The 15,104-nt window shown below is 41.6% G+C and overlaps 4 protein-coding genes across 5 annotated transcripts; 1 reads left to right on the top strand and 3 right to left on the bottom strand.

Moving 5' to 3' along the window:
- Positions 1-220: 220 nt before the first annotated feature.
- LOC130727675 (probable beta-1,4-xylosyltransferase IRX9H) lies at positions 221-4,993 on the bottom strand. Its single transcript, XM_057578875.1, has 4 exons — positions 4,063-4,993; positions 1,161-1,410; positions 832-1,019; positions 221-546 (listed from the first exon to the last, which is right to left on the bottom strand). The coding sequence occupies exons 1-3, from the start codon at positions 4,839-4,841 to the stop codon at positions 849-851; spliced, it is 1,200 nt and encodes a 399-aa protein (XP_057434858.1). The 5' UTR covers positions 4,842-4,993; the 3' UTR covers positions 221-546; positions 832-848.
- A 2,452-nt stretch (positions 4,994-7,445) lies between these two features.
- Positions 7,446-9,602, top strand: LOC130711602 (protein MAIN-LIKE 1-like). Its single transcript, XM_057561293.1, has 2 exons — positions 7,446-8,418; positions 8,500-9,602. Exons 1-2 carry the CDS (start codon positions 7,446-7,448, stop codon positions 9,600-9,602), a joined length of 2,076 nt encoding a protein of 691 aa, XP_057417276.1.
- LOC130727674 (uncharacterized) lies at positions 9,370-10,997 on the bottom strand. The gene is made up of 4 exons (XM_057578874.1): positions 10,394-10,997; positions 10,208-10,309; positions 10,060-10,125; positions 9,370-9,967 (listed from the first exon to the last, which is right to left on the bottom strand). The coding sequence occupies exons 1-4, from the start codon at positions 10,985-10,987 to the stop codon at positions 9,908-9,910; spliced, it is 822 nt and encodes a 273-aa protein (XP_057434857.1). The 5' UTR covers positions 10,988-10,997; the 3' UTR covers positions 9,370-9,907.
- Positions 10,998-11,061: 64 nt separating this feature from the next.
- LOC130727672 (protein FAR1-RELATED SEQUENCE 5-like) lies at positions 11,062-14,787 on the bottom strand. 2 transcript variants are annotated; one of them, XM_057578873.1, is made up of 5 exons: positions 14,619-14,787; positions 14,201-14,375; positions 12,895-14,072; positions 11,652-12,804; positions 11,062-11,542 (listed from the first exon to the last, which is right to left on the bottom strand). In XM_057578873.1, the coding sequence occupies exons 2-5, from the start codon at positions 14,354-14,356 to the stop codon at positions 11,351-11,353; spliced, it is 2,679 nt and encodes an 892-aa protein (XP_057434856.1). In that variant the 5' UTR covers positions 14,357-14,375; positions 14,619-14,787; the 3' UTR covers positions 11,062-11,350. The 2 variants fall into 2 exon arrangements, with proteins under 2 accessions (XP_057434856.1, XP_057434855.1); XM_057578872.1 differs by having other exon boundaries at positions 14,201-14,361; positions 14,619-14,786.
- Positions 14,788-15,104: the final 317 nt, after the last annotated feature.

Genomic DNA, 15,104 nt, shown 5'->3' with positions numbered 1-15,104 from the left:
GCAACAAGTAACTGTACTTCATACTTGTGCATCCAACTACTTTGCGAGTATTACACTGTACGACAATTCACTTTTCAAAAAACATACTTCTTTAAAAAAAAAACAGTGTGTTGAAGAGTGTTAAAAAGAGTTTTTGTTGTTCCGCGCTCATAAAAAATATGCAAGTAACCAAAGAGAAGTATAGACTGAACGAAGTGAAGAACAATAAGATTGGAGTATATTTGGTATATTAACTTCCGCAGATTTTCATTCAAGGCCTAAATCAGAAACAGTATTGGTAGCAATCAAATTAGCCTCTGCATTGGTAACCGAACAAGACATGCCTTTTATCTACTTTTCTATCTATAAATCAGAGAAATAACGCAAGCATAATTTACAACACCAAAAATTTGCCCCTGCAAACAAATTTGTGCAAGAGAATTCAGGAAACCATCAGTAGTAACCTGTTCGGGTATTGCCCGGCAATATAATGTACTGGTTCCAATGGTGGTGGCAAACTGATGCACCCATCTATTCACTGATGAGCCAATACCAAATATGGGCAAACTGTCATGAACAAAAGCTAAGTTAATTTAGCCTGCCACGAGATTTAAGGTACAAATCCATCAAAGCTTTCTTAAACTACATGAGTTTCAAGTTGTTGCAAGGCCCAAAGCAAGTTTTGGAGGGAGGTTGAGGATGAGAGATGATTTTACAAAGGTGCAAATTTCTCTAGTTAACAACAACATTCTATTTTCTATAAATATGAGAATTTGGAGGTGAGCGGCTTTCTGCATTTGCTAAAGAATTACAAATAAGATTCTATATGCTACATTACAAATCAGACCATACCTATCACACACTCAGGATTACTTGATGGGTATGACAGCATCTAGGTTTTTCTGAAGCATCCAGCCCTTTGGATAATCTATATCACGAGCACCCAAATGGAGATGCCAATTCATTATTTTCAAACAACCATGAGGTGAAGCTTCCATTTGACTCTCATCTTCCACCAATTGTTCTATAAAGCTAGTCTCCTGTCAAACCAAAGATAATATTAGTTTACTGATTATAGGAATTATAGATGATATTAAGGAGCAAAATAATACACAACAGCAAGGATAACTGAACATATTAAAAGGGAGGGGAAATTGAAGAGTAAATCATAGGATGCATACTTGAAAACCCTCCTTCACGGTGTCTAATTGTCTTATAGGGTTTGAAGTAGGGCGTTGCCATCGCTTTGGATCCCACAAGATTGTGCTGTTAAATGCAAATCCAGACATGTCCACATGAAATCTGCGAAGCCTCTTACTTTTCTCATTTGTATGCCATCCAATCACTTGACTTGCATTACATACGGGACCCTCCAAAACAGCCTTGTTCTTGCTCGGTGCAAGCATGGCGACGGGCCAAGTTCCAAAGCGACTATAAAACGTGTTCAACATTAGAACAGAGGGAAATAAAGGTAAAAGTAAGGGCACAATTTATAAAGGCAGAACTAGGGATGGCAATGGGTAGGGTCTGGGTAGGGTAATATGGTACCCATCCCCATACCCGTGTTTTCAAAAAGTACCCGTACCCGTCCCCATACCCGCGTGGGTATCAACCTAAGTACCCGTCCCCGTACCCTCTGGGTACCTATTTGCCCGTACCCGTGTCCGTTACCCGCAATTTAGTTAAGCAAAATTTAACTTTCATAATTTTTTAATAGAAAATCAAAATATAACAGGTATTATAAAATAAAAAACATTTATTAAAAATATGAACAACCATCCAAATATTTAGCAAGTAAAATCATTCTAATAAGTATATTTTTCCGAAAAAAAATAAATGAGGAAGTTAAGCTTTAAATTTATAATTTTAGATTTGTTATAAAACTCATAAAGTTATAGGTTACTAACTTGTTTTAAAAATAAGTGAGAATAAATTTACAATATATATTTAAAAATATAAAGACGTTTTTTTATTTTTTAAAAGAAGTTAGAAAGTTATACTTCAAGTTTACTAATATACTACTAATTATGAGTGTAATATGTGTGTGCGGGTATGGGGCGGGTTGGGTACTATAGTACCCATACCCACACCCGTACCCACTATTTTTGCGGGTATTTACCCATGCCCATCCCCATACCCATTTTGCGGGTTTTTACCCTACCCATTGTGGGTAATTTTTGCGGGTAAGACCCATTGCCATCCCTAGGCAGAACCAAACATGTAAGAGTTTAATGATGTACATGATCGTTTGCAAGACAGGGCAGTTCACATGGAAACATCATATTATACTTGCACATGCAGAAAACAGATATACACAACTCACAGAAAACTGAAGAATAACAAGTTCAAATACCCATATTCATCTAATCATGAAAGAGGTATTTCCCAAGAAAAAATCGATTCTATTATGCAGTGAAAATATAACAATCAAAGAGAAAATGTAATTGCAAACAATGGTTGGCTCAACTGGTAGATAGTATTTTACTGAAATGTCTTGGGTTTAATTCCAATAGATGATCCTTCATTGGTAGGTTATCTTTTAGAACTGCTAAGAACCCTTGTTGAAGCTTGTGAGGCATGCCCTGACCTTAGAATGAAGCAACCTCCCTCCCTCCTAAACTTTAATTTACCCACGTAAGGGAAAATATATTTTTTGGTTTTGGTTTCCATATTTCAATTGATACGTTATTAATAACAATAACAAAAATGATAGAGTGGTTTACTTCATATTCTATTTTTAACAAATTAAAAAGGAAATGGAGAAAAAATATATATATTTATATAAAGGGGAAAATACACAGTCAAACTAAGTTAACGACAGTGCGGTTAATCGCGGATCGCAGAAAATAGCGGAAAGCCAAAAGTCCTCTATGTCAAGCCCTCAGAGCGGAAAATAGTAGCAAATAGCGGTTAGCGGTGAGCCCTCAAAGCGCTAATGCTGCAATATCCGCTATTTAACAACACTGGTTAACAATATATTTTTTTAAGTAATTGGAATAAGGCTGTGTAGGTAAAAACATTCTCATAACTAGGATGTGTGTTTTTCTCAATGGATACAAAATGATGCTTCCACATTTTCATCCATTTTAATCTTAGGAAATCGTGTTATCCACTTCTAATGTGAAAGATGTAAGACAACAGAAGAGGTAACGCCGTAACGGTAACCCAAACACTCTAACTCTAAGCCATCAACAAGCTGAAGTAACAAAAGATACAAATCTTGCCATGTAATTATTAAAATCAAACCGATACCAATCAAGAGTCTGTCACTACGAAATTTGACGACAAAGGACTCATTTGGACTCAAATTACGTTACACCACGTTATCAGTTTCCCAAAATAAAATAACGGAAAAACACATTACAAGGAATAAACATGAATGAGGCTCTGTTGTTTCATTTTATAGACACCTGTTTACTTTCTTTCTAACTTTAAAGCAAACTTACACAAACACATTAGCCTTGTTGAGAACGCATAACCCCCCCCCCCCACACACACACACCTTGGACCCTAATGAACCAAGAATTGTCTATCATGTTAATTCTTCCCAAGAACACAAATATTTTCATGAACAAAGACAGGGGATTACTCTACAAATTAGTGACAAACTTGTTGTCATGAAATTCGCACAAGAACATGGACAGAAATAAGTCAGAGGCCAAAGCGCGCACTCACAGCCACATAGTTTTAGACGTTACATCTGAAATTAAGCCTAAAAGCTAATGCCACCAAAAAAGGAAGTGTGCCAACCGCATTTAGACATTGGTAAATTACGAATATAAAATGCCAACACACAAAAGGCAAGAACTTAGTCCTCAACAGCCACGGTTTCAAATTGTGGTCTGCAACCGCAAATGCGGACGCAACATAATGGGTTTTCGAGTCCCTGAAAACGGTCGCATCACCTGCATTTGTCCGCAATTACGCGGCAACCACAATTTAAAACCCTCACAACAACCACACCTCAAAAAATACACACGAGACAATATGAATCAGATGCAAACATCAATGCAAACACTCAAATTACAAATTCTAAAGAAAAACCAAATAACAGCAGTGATTGATAGGAGGAAGAACAAGTACCTTATGTCTCTCAGTGACTCAAACAAGTCCAGAGAATACACATTATCATCATCTGCAAAGTAAACAATCCCATCAAGCCTATGGCGTTCAATGTGCTCCAACGCTGTGTTCCTCTGATGAACCCCTCTGTCCTTCACATCAGTGGAATTCTCAGGGCACACCAAATGCCTATACATCACACCCGTTTTCCTCAGCACCTCCGCAGTCTCCAACGAAGCCGCCTTCATTTCCACCACCACCCACAGAACCGGCGGCGGCACCAACCGCAGCACCTGACCCAACCGATTCAAAAAGTAAGACTGAAACCCACGGTTGTAAGTCGGCGTGACCACAATCAGCAGCTTCCTCGGCACGAAATCGAACCGCTCAACCGCCACCAAACTCTGGCTCTGCTTCTCAGCGCTCAAACTCACAACCGGATCAATCACAAACCGCTTCATCTCGCCGGAGTTCGGCGGCTTGATCTCAAACGACACCGGAACGTTGTTTTCGTCTTCTTCTTCCACCACCACATGACCGAAAGGGAACATCCCTAACAAAAACCCTACGAAGAAACAGAGCACGCACCTGTATACAGCCCTTCGCCACTGCCCCTTCCGACTGTTCCGCCGCATGAGGATATCACCGACCACCCGCCGGAACGCCGCCGCAAGAGCTGAGTACTTGGTGTTGGATGATGGAGCCTTGTGAGAAGGTGACGAGGAGGCTGATAGGGCGGCGCCGTTGAGGTGCTGGCGGTCGTGATACGCCGGCGAAAGGGTTCGCCGGAATGACGCCATTGATTGGTTAATTAACCGCAACCGCACGGTAAATTAAATGAGTGAAAAGAGGAAGAGCATTGAAGAAAGATCGAGAAGCAATGGAATGAGAGATCTAGTGTTGTGATGAGAGTTGAGAGTTTAAGGTTGTGAGTTCTGGCATTTGACGGAAATAGGAGCCCTGGATTTGGCACCCCACTTAAAAGTGGGGAAATACTATTATGCCCCTCCGTGTTTTAGTTCGGACTAACCATTTCCGATGTACTTCGGATTGCTCAATTCCGATATGCTCCGGATAATAAAGTTCCGAAGGATGTTATTATTAAATCAAAACACGGGCTCATTTCCCATTTCATTCCGAAACCATTCTTGAACTTCCATTTCCGAAGCCCTCTATCAGAGCTCTGCCTTCATCATCTTCTTCGTCAACTGGAATTGCTCCTGGAACTGGGATTCCGCAATAGAGGTAATCTTCGTTCATCTTCATCATCATCAGAGCTCTCCCTTCATTCATCATCATCTTGTTTTTAGGGTTACGGATTCGATTCGTTGGGTGCGGTTTGCTATTAGGGTATTAGGGTTTATTGTGGAGAATCCTATACTAATTCATGTTTGATATGAAAAACGATTGAAATTCATGTACGGGCACCATGTTTTCACACCCCAGAACGAATTGAAATTCACATCCCTTTCACTGTTTGTTATCTACCCTGAGTTTTGGAGTTTTGAGTTCTGGAAGCTGCATTTTCTCACCTGTTATCTACCATGTTTGCATTTATTTTTCTTAACATTGATCCATTAGTTTTTTTTGATAGGCAACTGTGAAATTCCCCTCTGAACTTAAGAACTTGAGCAAAAAGATTTGATTGAGCACAAAGGGAGAACTTGTTTCAGGTACACTTACTCTCAATCTCATGAATAATTGAGACAGAACCATTACTCTTTTCTAGCATAACTTTTGATTTGCATGAAATGGTAGCTGTGGAACAATAAATATAGGAAGTTGTTGCTATAGGTTGCTGCTATATAGGTTGCTGCTATATAAATAACCATTACTAGGTTGTTGCTAACTTTTGCTGCTATATAGGTTGCTGCTATATAGGTTGCTGCTATATAAATAACCATTACTCTTTTCAGGTTACATAGGTTGCTGCTATATTGATGATTGTTGCTATATTGCTGGATTTTTTTGTAACTTGTTGCTATAAATTCCCCTCTGCTATATCTTTGTTGAGATATTTTAGAAAGAAAGTTTGTTGAAAGCCTAATTACAGGGCTGAAACTCCAGTTTTTCATTCCAGTTTTTACCTTTGTTTGAAATTGTCTCTGTAAAATTTAATACAAAAGAATGAGATCATGAAACTTAGATATTTCAAATGATAATGGAGTGGCATACTGTTGGGATATGCAAGGAGTGAAGTCTGAGTGAAAAATAGAGAGGGTGTTCAAAAGATATTTAATCAAGAAATTGATAGCCAATAGACTAAGAAACCAGTAAGAAATATTGTGGGAGGATGTCTGTTGGTATAGGTAGATATTTAGGTCTCAACACGCGTTCCAGGTCCAGTATATTACTGTATTATACACTAATTGTTCAAAATATTTTCCCCCTCCTTTCTATAGTGTTAAAACAAAGGATAATGTCCGATTCTATACTTGTTTTCCTTGTTTGGGGTTAAGGAACTTAAAACTTTCATTTTAATGAATTTTTCACCCTATTTAATTTAGGATTTAAATAAAAGGTAGAGCAGTGTAATGAAGCTCTAGCAGTTTAGTGACAATGTTGTAATGTCACAATGTACCAAGTTACATTGAAATGAAATTGGGCTCTAAGGGTATTGTTTAAAAATTAAAACAAATGAAAGAAGTTAGATTCTAAGATAGATATGCCATGCTATTGATAACAATGGAAACCCACAAGTTATCTAGTTAAGCTCCAATAAGTCCATTCTCACAAATTGATTATATTTCCTTCTGTGTGTCCACTAATTACATTAGTTTCTTAAGCAGCCTAGTGTCCCCTGCTGTGTTGTAAAAGTTAGTGAAGCTGTGTAAATTATGCATCCTTTGTTTGTGGTACAATGTACTTCACATACAGTTTTCATAGAAAGCAAGTTGAGGAAAAAATAGTTGTGTTTGGCTTGCTCTGGGCTAATTGCTGATTTCGGTGAAGCATAAAGCTAGATGCTAATAAATTTATGAAGATATCTTTGCATTGTGAGGGGGCTAATAGTTATGCTGTTTGCCTGAATTTATCTTATTTAGTGTAGTGAAGGAATATACAGATAAGATGTGAAAAATATCCATGAGAAATTAGCTGAATAAGAAGGCAAAGGTTCTCTCACAAATCATGAGGATGTCTATCCTACCATACACTGTATGAAGAAGTTAACCATTGGAAATGATTCACCCCACTATCTGATTTATATAGTATGCTTGCATTGTTCCACTTCTGATTGTTTCTTTTACTATTGATCATGTTTAAAGAAAAGTTGATCTAAACATCCTCAACATACTTGATAATCTGTCTTGGTACATATCTCTTGCTGATTGCATGAATATTCAGTTATAAAGCTCATCAATTGGTACTTTTACAATTATCTGATGAGTATTATTTTTTCATAGATGGCTAAGAGGAAGAGCCAAGGGCGCAGGAAATCACATGTTGCTGGGAGCTCCCATGATGCCACGGAGGATGTTGAGGATCGCTACACAGCCCCTGATGATGTTGAGGATCGCCACAGACGGCTGCATGCTTCTTTTCGTAGAGTCAGAGGCAGATTTGGTGAGGACCAGGATGTTGGTGGGACATCAAATGAGGAGCGTCGAGACCCTTGTGAGATGATTCATGAGCCTTCTCGTCAGACGACTCCCGAGCCTTCTCCGCCTTCTCGTCGGATGACTCCTCAGAGTTCGGCAGAGAGTGAGCATGAGGTTGATGTGGAGCATGAGGTTGATGTGGAGCTTCAGGTTGATGTGGAGCCTGAGGTTGGTGTGGAGCTTGAGGGTGATGCTGGAGCACGACGGGATGAGGTGCCAGTCCAGACAGAGGCACCGTTTCCAGGGGGGCCTGATGATCTGTCACTGTTGGTCCGTTACCCACATCACGTTGCGCCGTGTCTGTGGCATCATATTATAGGCACCGACCCGCGTTACCCCGATAGAGGTGTGTTGAAGTTTGCCAGCGCTGGGATGAAGCTGGCAAAGCTGACATGTGAGGGCGAGGGAGACGATATGAGCGCTGTTCGTCAGCGTGTGGAGGGGACCGGACTCTATCCGCTCTTCAGTTGCACCTATCTGGAGATAGACACACCCCTTCTATCTGCCCTCGTCGAGAGATGGCATGAGGATACCAGCAGCTTCCACATGCCATTCGGGGAGATGACCATCACCCTGGATGACGTGTCATCTATACTTCATTTGCCGATGGGTGATAGGTTTTATACTCCCGGACAGGCCAGCAGAGAACAGGCAGCGGAGACCTGTGTTCTGCTCTTAGGAGGGGTAGCCACGGACTACATCATGGAGTTTAAGGCGGTGAAGACCATTGGCTTGCGATTCGGGTTCTTGCAGACTCTTTACACTAGGGCTCTTGCTGGTTAGTTGTACTGTATACTTAATTTATTTGCAACTATTATATGTGAATTAAATGATTAATGGTTTCTTTGTTGTACTTTAGAGCATCGGCATGACCATGCAGCACGGATGTGGCTACTTCACCTCCTCGGCTCGACCTTGTTTGCGAACAAGAGTGGAGGACACTACACTTCTGTCCATTGGATCGGCATGCTGCAGCACCTTGATCGGGTGTCAGAGTATGCGTGGGGCGCCATTGCACTAGCTACACTGTATGATGCACTTGGTCATGCCTCACGGAGGAAGACCAAGCAGATGAGCGGTTGTTCTTCCCTCCTGGTAGCTTGGGTGTTTGAGCACTTCCCACCCACCATTATTCAGCGGATTGAGGTCCCCGAGTACACGGAGGACCAGCCCAGAGCGTGCAGGTGGATGGAGTCCCGGGCTGGGCATGCTGGACTGATGGAGAGGCGAGTTCTCTTCGATGAGATGACGGCAGAGGACGTCATATGGACACCGTATGAGGAGCACAGGAGTCACAGAGAGCTGGACGTCCGAGCTTTATACTCAGGCTACATCCGGACTCCCATCCGGACGGCCGTGCGACCTCATCTTCCTGAGCGTGTGATGCGGCAGTTTGGGTACGTGCAGCCTATCCCGCGACACCCATCTGTTGTGATGGGCATGAGTTCTGCTGCGGAGGTCGTTGATGCAGCATACCAGGATTATGAGCCACACTTGATTCCAGGGGGGGTCCCTAGTATAGTGGATGGAGCGGCAGTAGATGATTACCTGGACTGGTACACCGGTGTATCTCACCGGTTCATCATCCCGGATGAGAGTAGGGCCGATCTCAGTGTTGTGGTAAGTGTGAACTTAATTTTCTTTATGCATTTGTGGTTTTGTGTATGCGGTTTACTAACATGTATATTGATTTATTTTCAGGCTTCTTTGCATCGGGCCGTTGATTTGCTAGAGCAGGGACTTGAGGTCGACGACGGTCCCCCTAGAGATACACGCTCCCGCACTTTATTAGAGAAGTGCCTCACTGTCATCAGAGACTTGAGCAGGACCCAGGGCGTCACTTTCGTTGGTGTACGAGGAGGCAGAGGTCGAGGCAGAGGAGGAGGCGGAGATAGAGGAGGTGGCAGAGGCGGAGGCAGAGGTCGTAGGGGTAGGGTGGGTCGTAGGGGCAGGGGGCAGTGACATTATTATTATGTGTACTTTTATCGCATTATTAGTTTATACACGCTTTATTATCGGTCTGTACTTTTATCGCATTATTAGTTTGGATTTCACATTATCACGCTTTACTTGATTTGATTACATTTTTATCTCTTTTTAAATCAGGTAAAATAACAAACAAAATCCAATGGGAAGTGAAATAACGCACATAATCCAATTGAAGCAAAATAACGTACATAATTCAAGGGACGCAACATAGCCTACATAATCCAGGTCAAGGATTTTTTAAAGTTGCAAATAATTCAAAATTAGCCAAATAACATTAATCAATCTTCTGTAATGTCGGTGAATGTTTCAGATGGAGGTCCACAGTCACTGGAGAATACCTGTGAAAATTCACATAAACGAAAATTGAGATGTGTAAAAATCCACAGTCACTTTTATTTTAATTATATATGTGTAAAAAAGATTTCCATACCTTAACTATGTTGGGCAATGTTATGTTCAGGTAACAATTAGATTTTCTAGGAGAAAACACAGCTACCTAAAAGCAAAAAAGGAAGAAATAATGTTCAAATTGTCTAAAGAAGTAGAAACAATAGTCAAGTCGGTTAGAAATAATAAACCTTCTGGATAAGCATAACAGATCCAACATTTATGTCCTTCGCGAATTCGCTTTCAGTGAAAACCTTGTGATGGACACTAGCACCGACAGTGCCCGTAGGATCCTGCAACTCAAACCCATATGGCATTGACAGAGGACATTTAAATACCATGACATTGATGAAAAAGAACGCGGAAGATGGAAATACCTTCAGGGTAACTGACACATCGCCGAATCCGTTTGGCGTGCATGATTTGATAACTGCGACGATGAGATCGACCCTTTCTAGATGGTGAGTGATTGAACCCAGAGGAGTTGCAGATCCGCCTAATTGCAGGGCTGAAAGCCAAGCATTGGAGTGAAAATCGGGATCAGTGTCGTGACCGTCTTCGACGACGCGCCTAACAAATTGTTGGGTTGGAATGAGGTGTCCGTCGGTGGTGGAGCTGCGTTGAATCATGGCGGCCTGGACAACACCAGCAGGGCCGGGAATGAGAGGACGAGAACTTGCAGAAGAGTTGCCTCGGAGTTTGCAAGGGCGGATGAAGGTGGGCAAATCTTGTTCCATTTTGATTTTGAAGGTTTCGTTGAAAGAATGAAAGGAGAGGATGAATACAAGAAAGCTTAAATCAAGCAAATTTATAGATGAAGGAGTAATGGGGTTGGTTGTTGTTGGTGGTTGATAGTAATTAGGTTGGCTGTGGTTGGATGAGAGTAATGAGGTTGGTTGTGGTTGGTTGTGGATAGTGATGGAGAGACTTAAAATTAAAATGAGAAAAAAAATTAACGTTCGGATCCCCATATTCCGAAGTTGTTCGGATCCTATAAATCCGAACTGTCTCGGAAACCTAAATGTCGAAGATTGTTTAAACTTGGGGGTGCCAAATTTAAGTATATGACACGGAAATGGAAAGGAGTCGTCCGAAAGATTTCGGACTCCGTAGTTCCGAAGTACTTCGGAAACCAAAGTTCCGAAATTTGCTTAACCAGTTAAAATGACAGTACCAGAAACAATGCAGGCAGAATCACAAGTTCTCATAACCAGCTACATTGCAGGGCAGAAACAGATAAAATGCACATGAGAAATAGTTTAATACTACATCATAATACTTTGAACTTCTAATTAGTTGTACATATGTCATTGCTACAAACATCAATCCTAGTCTCAATCTTCTCCAAGGTCTATAAAGACATTCTCTTGAGGACCACCCGTAGGATCAATCCAAGCATTCAATTCTGCCGTAAATGTAGCCAAACGCGCCGCATACGGGAAGATCCATTGGTCGGTGGGTTCTTTGGCCAAAAACGGCCATTGGGGAGCTATTGTTGGCATAGGATGTCCCGGCTTAAGCTTTAGCTACATTTGAGAGTATAGCAATAAAGTTAGATAAGAACAAAGTGGCTGAGTACAAAGTATACTAATTTAACGTGACAAGCGAGTGTAAGGTACTTCATAAAAGTTATACCTGAACAAAGTGGTTGGTGACGTGACCAACTGCTATAACGGGATGTACTTCCGGTGGGGCGCCTCCTCTCAATGGCAGATAAGTGTAACAACCTTTTAGTGAAATGGAGATGAAGACAACTTGCAACCTCGTAGCAATGAGGTACCCCATCTCCGGTAGAGACATCCACTTGTCTTCCGTTGCAATTGTACCAATCGGAAGGATGAGACGATTTTGTAGAGACTGAACCCTCTCATAACCAAATATGTTGCTATAGTAAGCGGTATTCTTTGAGAGTTCTACAAGCAACTCTTCCCTAATCAAAGCCCAACCGTCTTGACCTATGTCGGGTCTGAACAATGCAGCAACTGATCTATAACCACAATTACCATCTGCAATAACATCTATGACTTTTTCTATATATTGATGGAAGAAAGATGGCAAATCATCCAAGTATATGCTGGTGGAGGACTGCTTGCTCTTCTTAGACTTCTTGCTTCGAGGACAAGAGACTTTGTTAGGTGTTGGCTTGAGGCTATTGTTAACATGTTCCCAATAACAAGGATCACGTTGTAAGGATGGTTTTTGTTGACTAGGTGGTTTACTCTCCATAGCCTTGGACGAGCGCTTGGGCTTTATCTTCACTTGAGGAGGACACAGTGAACTACTAGAAGGACAATATAGCTCTTTTACCTTCCTCCTTAGCATACTTTGGCCCGCAACATCCAAAGTGTTGAAATAAGCGGTCAAGCCATCAATCTCTGACTTGAGGTCTCTTTGGTTTGAGGCTTGACTCCCAATGGGTACATGGTCCCAACCAAGTATCTTCCAGAAAGTATGGATTGCCTCATACGGAATTCTATCATAACTATGAAGTGCACACGCACAAGGAAGCCCATGGGTAACTTGGAATGCGCATCCACAACCATCACGCATCACTCTGTTCTGTTCATCTTCCATGAGTTGCATGGCCTTTCTGGACACAAATCCCCTGATATTTGTATACATGGGCGACTTGAAACGATGTTCTACAAGGTTGATACTGCGCTCAAATGATGCCTTGATTTCATTGTGTCGTACAGTGGTCAACCTATCCACTGCATCCCACGAGGCGCACAAGTCACCTCTGCCGTCTTTCAGCATCCTCTTCAAGGTTGAGTGTGCACTTTCAGCCCTGCATACAAAAGATCATACTCTATCAATTTCTGCTAATAAAGCAAGACTATGAAATGAAAGATCACAACCAATAAAGTGTGCATTGTACCTGTTACTCGTTGTAGTTCCAAAATGCAACACAGAATTGGTCCACGCACTCACAAATTTCTCCTTGTGCTTTAACCATGTAGTAGAAATGTAGGATATGAAATCTGGGAAGTCCTTACACATGACACACATTTCCTTCCATTCCTCATCAAATTGTTCCACTGTTTCAGCATAAATCAGGCATTTCCAGTTCTCCATCACTGAAAGGGCAAAATCATCCGTGCCAATCAACACTTTGCACTTTGCCTCCACATTCTTGTTTATGTGGAACCGGCATAATAAATTGGTACAATTGGGAAGACATTGCTTAACAGCACTCAGTAAAGCCAAATCTCTGTCAGTCACAATCACTTGAGGTAATCTGGCATCATCGGCAATAAGAGACTTCATGCACTCCAAGGCCCAAACATAGTCAATTGTGTGCTCCCTAACTATGTAGCAAAATGCTATGGAGAAAGTCAACCCCGTAGAAGTGAGACCAACCATTTCAAGCAAGGGGATCTGATATCTGTTTGTCTTGTACGTGCAATCCATGATGACCACATGAGGGAATGTGTTGAAGAGTCTGACCGCATCAGGATGAGCCCAAAAGAGATCCCTAATCTCACTTGAATCAGCTTGTTGCCTTTCAAAGTGAACATACTTGGCTTCTACCAACTTCTTCATCAAATGTTGCATTTCTGTCAATGGTCCCCTCTCCTCTTTTTTAAACCTTTTGTTGCAACTGTAAACTTGAGTGATTGTAGTCAAGTTACTTGGATTGTTTTCCTTCAATGCCGCTAGTATTTGTCTCGGTGGAGTCCAAGTACTAGTCATGGTGCCCACAAGCCCCTTCTCTTCCTCTGTTAGTCGACCAACGTAGGGGTGTCCAACTAGTGATTTAGCTGGTTCATGGTTGTGTTTACCATCCATCACTTTCAGCCACCACATTCTATCACCCTTCGTAGGTCGTCCTTTGAGATTAAACTTACAATCAGTCTTTTGTGATGCGGTCTTTTTGTACTTGAATGTATTCGGGTCCTTGTATGGCCTGTAAATACCATGCTTCGCACACTTAATAGTAACAAATACCTTTCCTCCACTTATAGCATAGTCAGACCTTGCAATCACCAGCACATAACCATTCGCCTTTCCAACATTCTTAGCCCATTGTTCAAGCTCATCACGAGTATCAAATATCTGTTCAATGATAACATATTGCTTTAGAAATAAAACATCCTACCAACCATCACTAATTATTCAATGATCATCACATCATTTTCCAAATACATAGTAGTATGTTCCAACAAAAATTATTCAATGAATACCTGGTCAGTTGTAAATAAATGTGTGGCGTCCACGCTTATACGAGGGGGCACCCACGGAATGATATTGCTAGGAGGCTCAACATTCCCAGAACCGCATGCGGCATCGCATGCGGCATCAACCAGTAAATCTTCTTCATATAGGTACGGTTCAGTCATTCAGCCTGCATGTAACAAACTGCAACTGGTTAACTACTTCGGACATTGGGATTCCGAACTCGTTCGGATACAGACAATCCGAACTCGCTCGGATAAAGACAATCCGAATTCGTTCGGATACAGACAATCCGTATCAAGCTCGACAGCATCAGAATACAAGCAAACAATGGTGGTGCAAAACGAACTTCCAACAAACAACAATGAAATGTAACTACAATGATAAGTAAAGCAGGATATGAAGGGGGAGAGAAATGAAACTTACCAGAAGGAACTTGGTAGCAAGGTGGAACTTGGAAGGAGATGGTGGTTGAGGGTGGAGCAAGTGGAACTTGGAAGGAGATGGTGGTGAGGGGGAGGAAAACAAACGTGGAGGAAGAAGAGGAAGAGTGGTGGTGGTGGAGTTTTTTGAATCTGATTGTAATGGGGGGTGGTGATGGGGTTGGTGGTGGATGAGTAATGGTGATGGAGTTGGTGGTGGAGGAGTAATGGTGCTCAAAAGGTGGCAGTGTGCGACAGGTTTTCGGATTCAACGAATCCGAAGTACTTCGGATTGTACGAATCCGAAGTACTTCGGATTGTACGTTTCCGAATTATGTCTGTCGTTTAAGTGTCAGATTCAACAAGGTATTATTCGAAACTTTGGATTCCGAAGTGTTACGGATACCCGGTGTCCGAAAGGGTAGTTCTGGCATTTTTTAAAAAATCTGGGGTGCCATTTCTAAGCCCTGGGGTGCCAAATCCAGGGCTC

Source organism: Lotus japonicus, chromosome 1, assembly GCF_012489685.1.
Source record: "Lotus japonicus ecotype B-129 chromosome 1, LjGifu_v1.2".
Lineage (NCBI taxonomy): Eukaryota > Viridiplantae > Streptophyta > Magnoliopsida > Fabales > Fabaceae > Lotus > Lotus japonicus.
The sequence above is the reverse complement of the archived record's forward strand: the minus strand, read 5'-3'. Positions and strand labels throughout refer to the sequence as shown.

Bases quoted from the DNA above. Each gene is read 5' to 3' on its own strand.
- LOC130711602 (XM_057561293.1), top strand. From the start codon at position 7,446: ATGGCTAAGAGGAAGAGCCAAGGGCGCAGGAAATCACATGTTGCTGGG. The intron at 8,419-8,499 runs GTTAGTTGTACT...GTTGTACTTTAG, and splicing joins TTACACTAGGGCTCTTGCTG to AGCATCGGCATGACCATGCA.
- LOC130727672 (XM_057578873.1), bottom strand. From the start codon at position 14,356: ATGACTGAACCGTACCTATATGAAGAAGATTTACTGGTTGATGCCGCA. The intron at 12,805-12,894 runs GTACAATGCACA...TTTTGTATGCAG, and splicing joins GGAACTACAACGAGTAACAG to GGCTGAAAGTGCACACTCAA. The intron at 11,543-11,651 runs GTATAACTTTTA...TCTCAAATGTAG, and splicing joins TCACCAACCACTTTGTTCAG to CTAAAGCTTAAGCCGGGACA.
- LOC130727675 (XM_057578875.1), bottom strand. From the start codon at position 4,841: ATGGCGTCATTCCGGCGAACCCTTTCGCCGGCGTATCACGACCGCCAG. The intron at 1,411-4,062 runs GTACTTGTTCTT...CACGTTTTATAG, and splicing joins GAGTCACTGAGAGACATAAG to TCGCTTTGGAACTTGGCCCG. The intron at 1,020-1,160 runs GTATGCATCCTA...TTGGTTTGACAG, and splicing joins CCGTGAAGGAGGGTTTTCAA to GAGACTAGCTTTATAGAACA.
- LOC130727674 (XM_057578874.1), bottom strand. From the start codon at position 10,987: ATGGGGATCCGAACGTTAATTTTTTTTCTCATTTTAATTTTAAGTCTC. The intron at 10,310-10,393 runs GTATTTCCATCT...TTTGAGTTGCAG, and splicing joins ATGTGTCAGTTACCCTGAAG to GATCCTACGGGCACTGTCGG. The intron at 9,968-10,059 runs GTATGGAAATCT...GAATTTTCACAG, and splicing joins CATTGCCCAACATAGTTAAG to GTATTCTCCAGTGACTGTGG.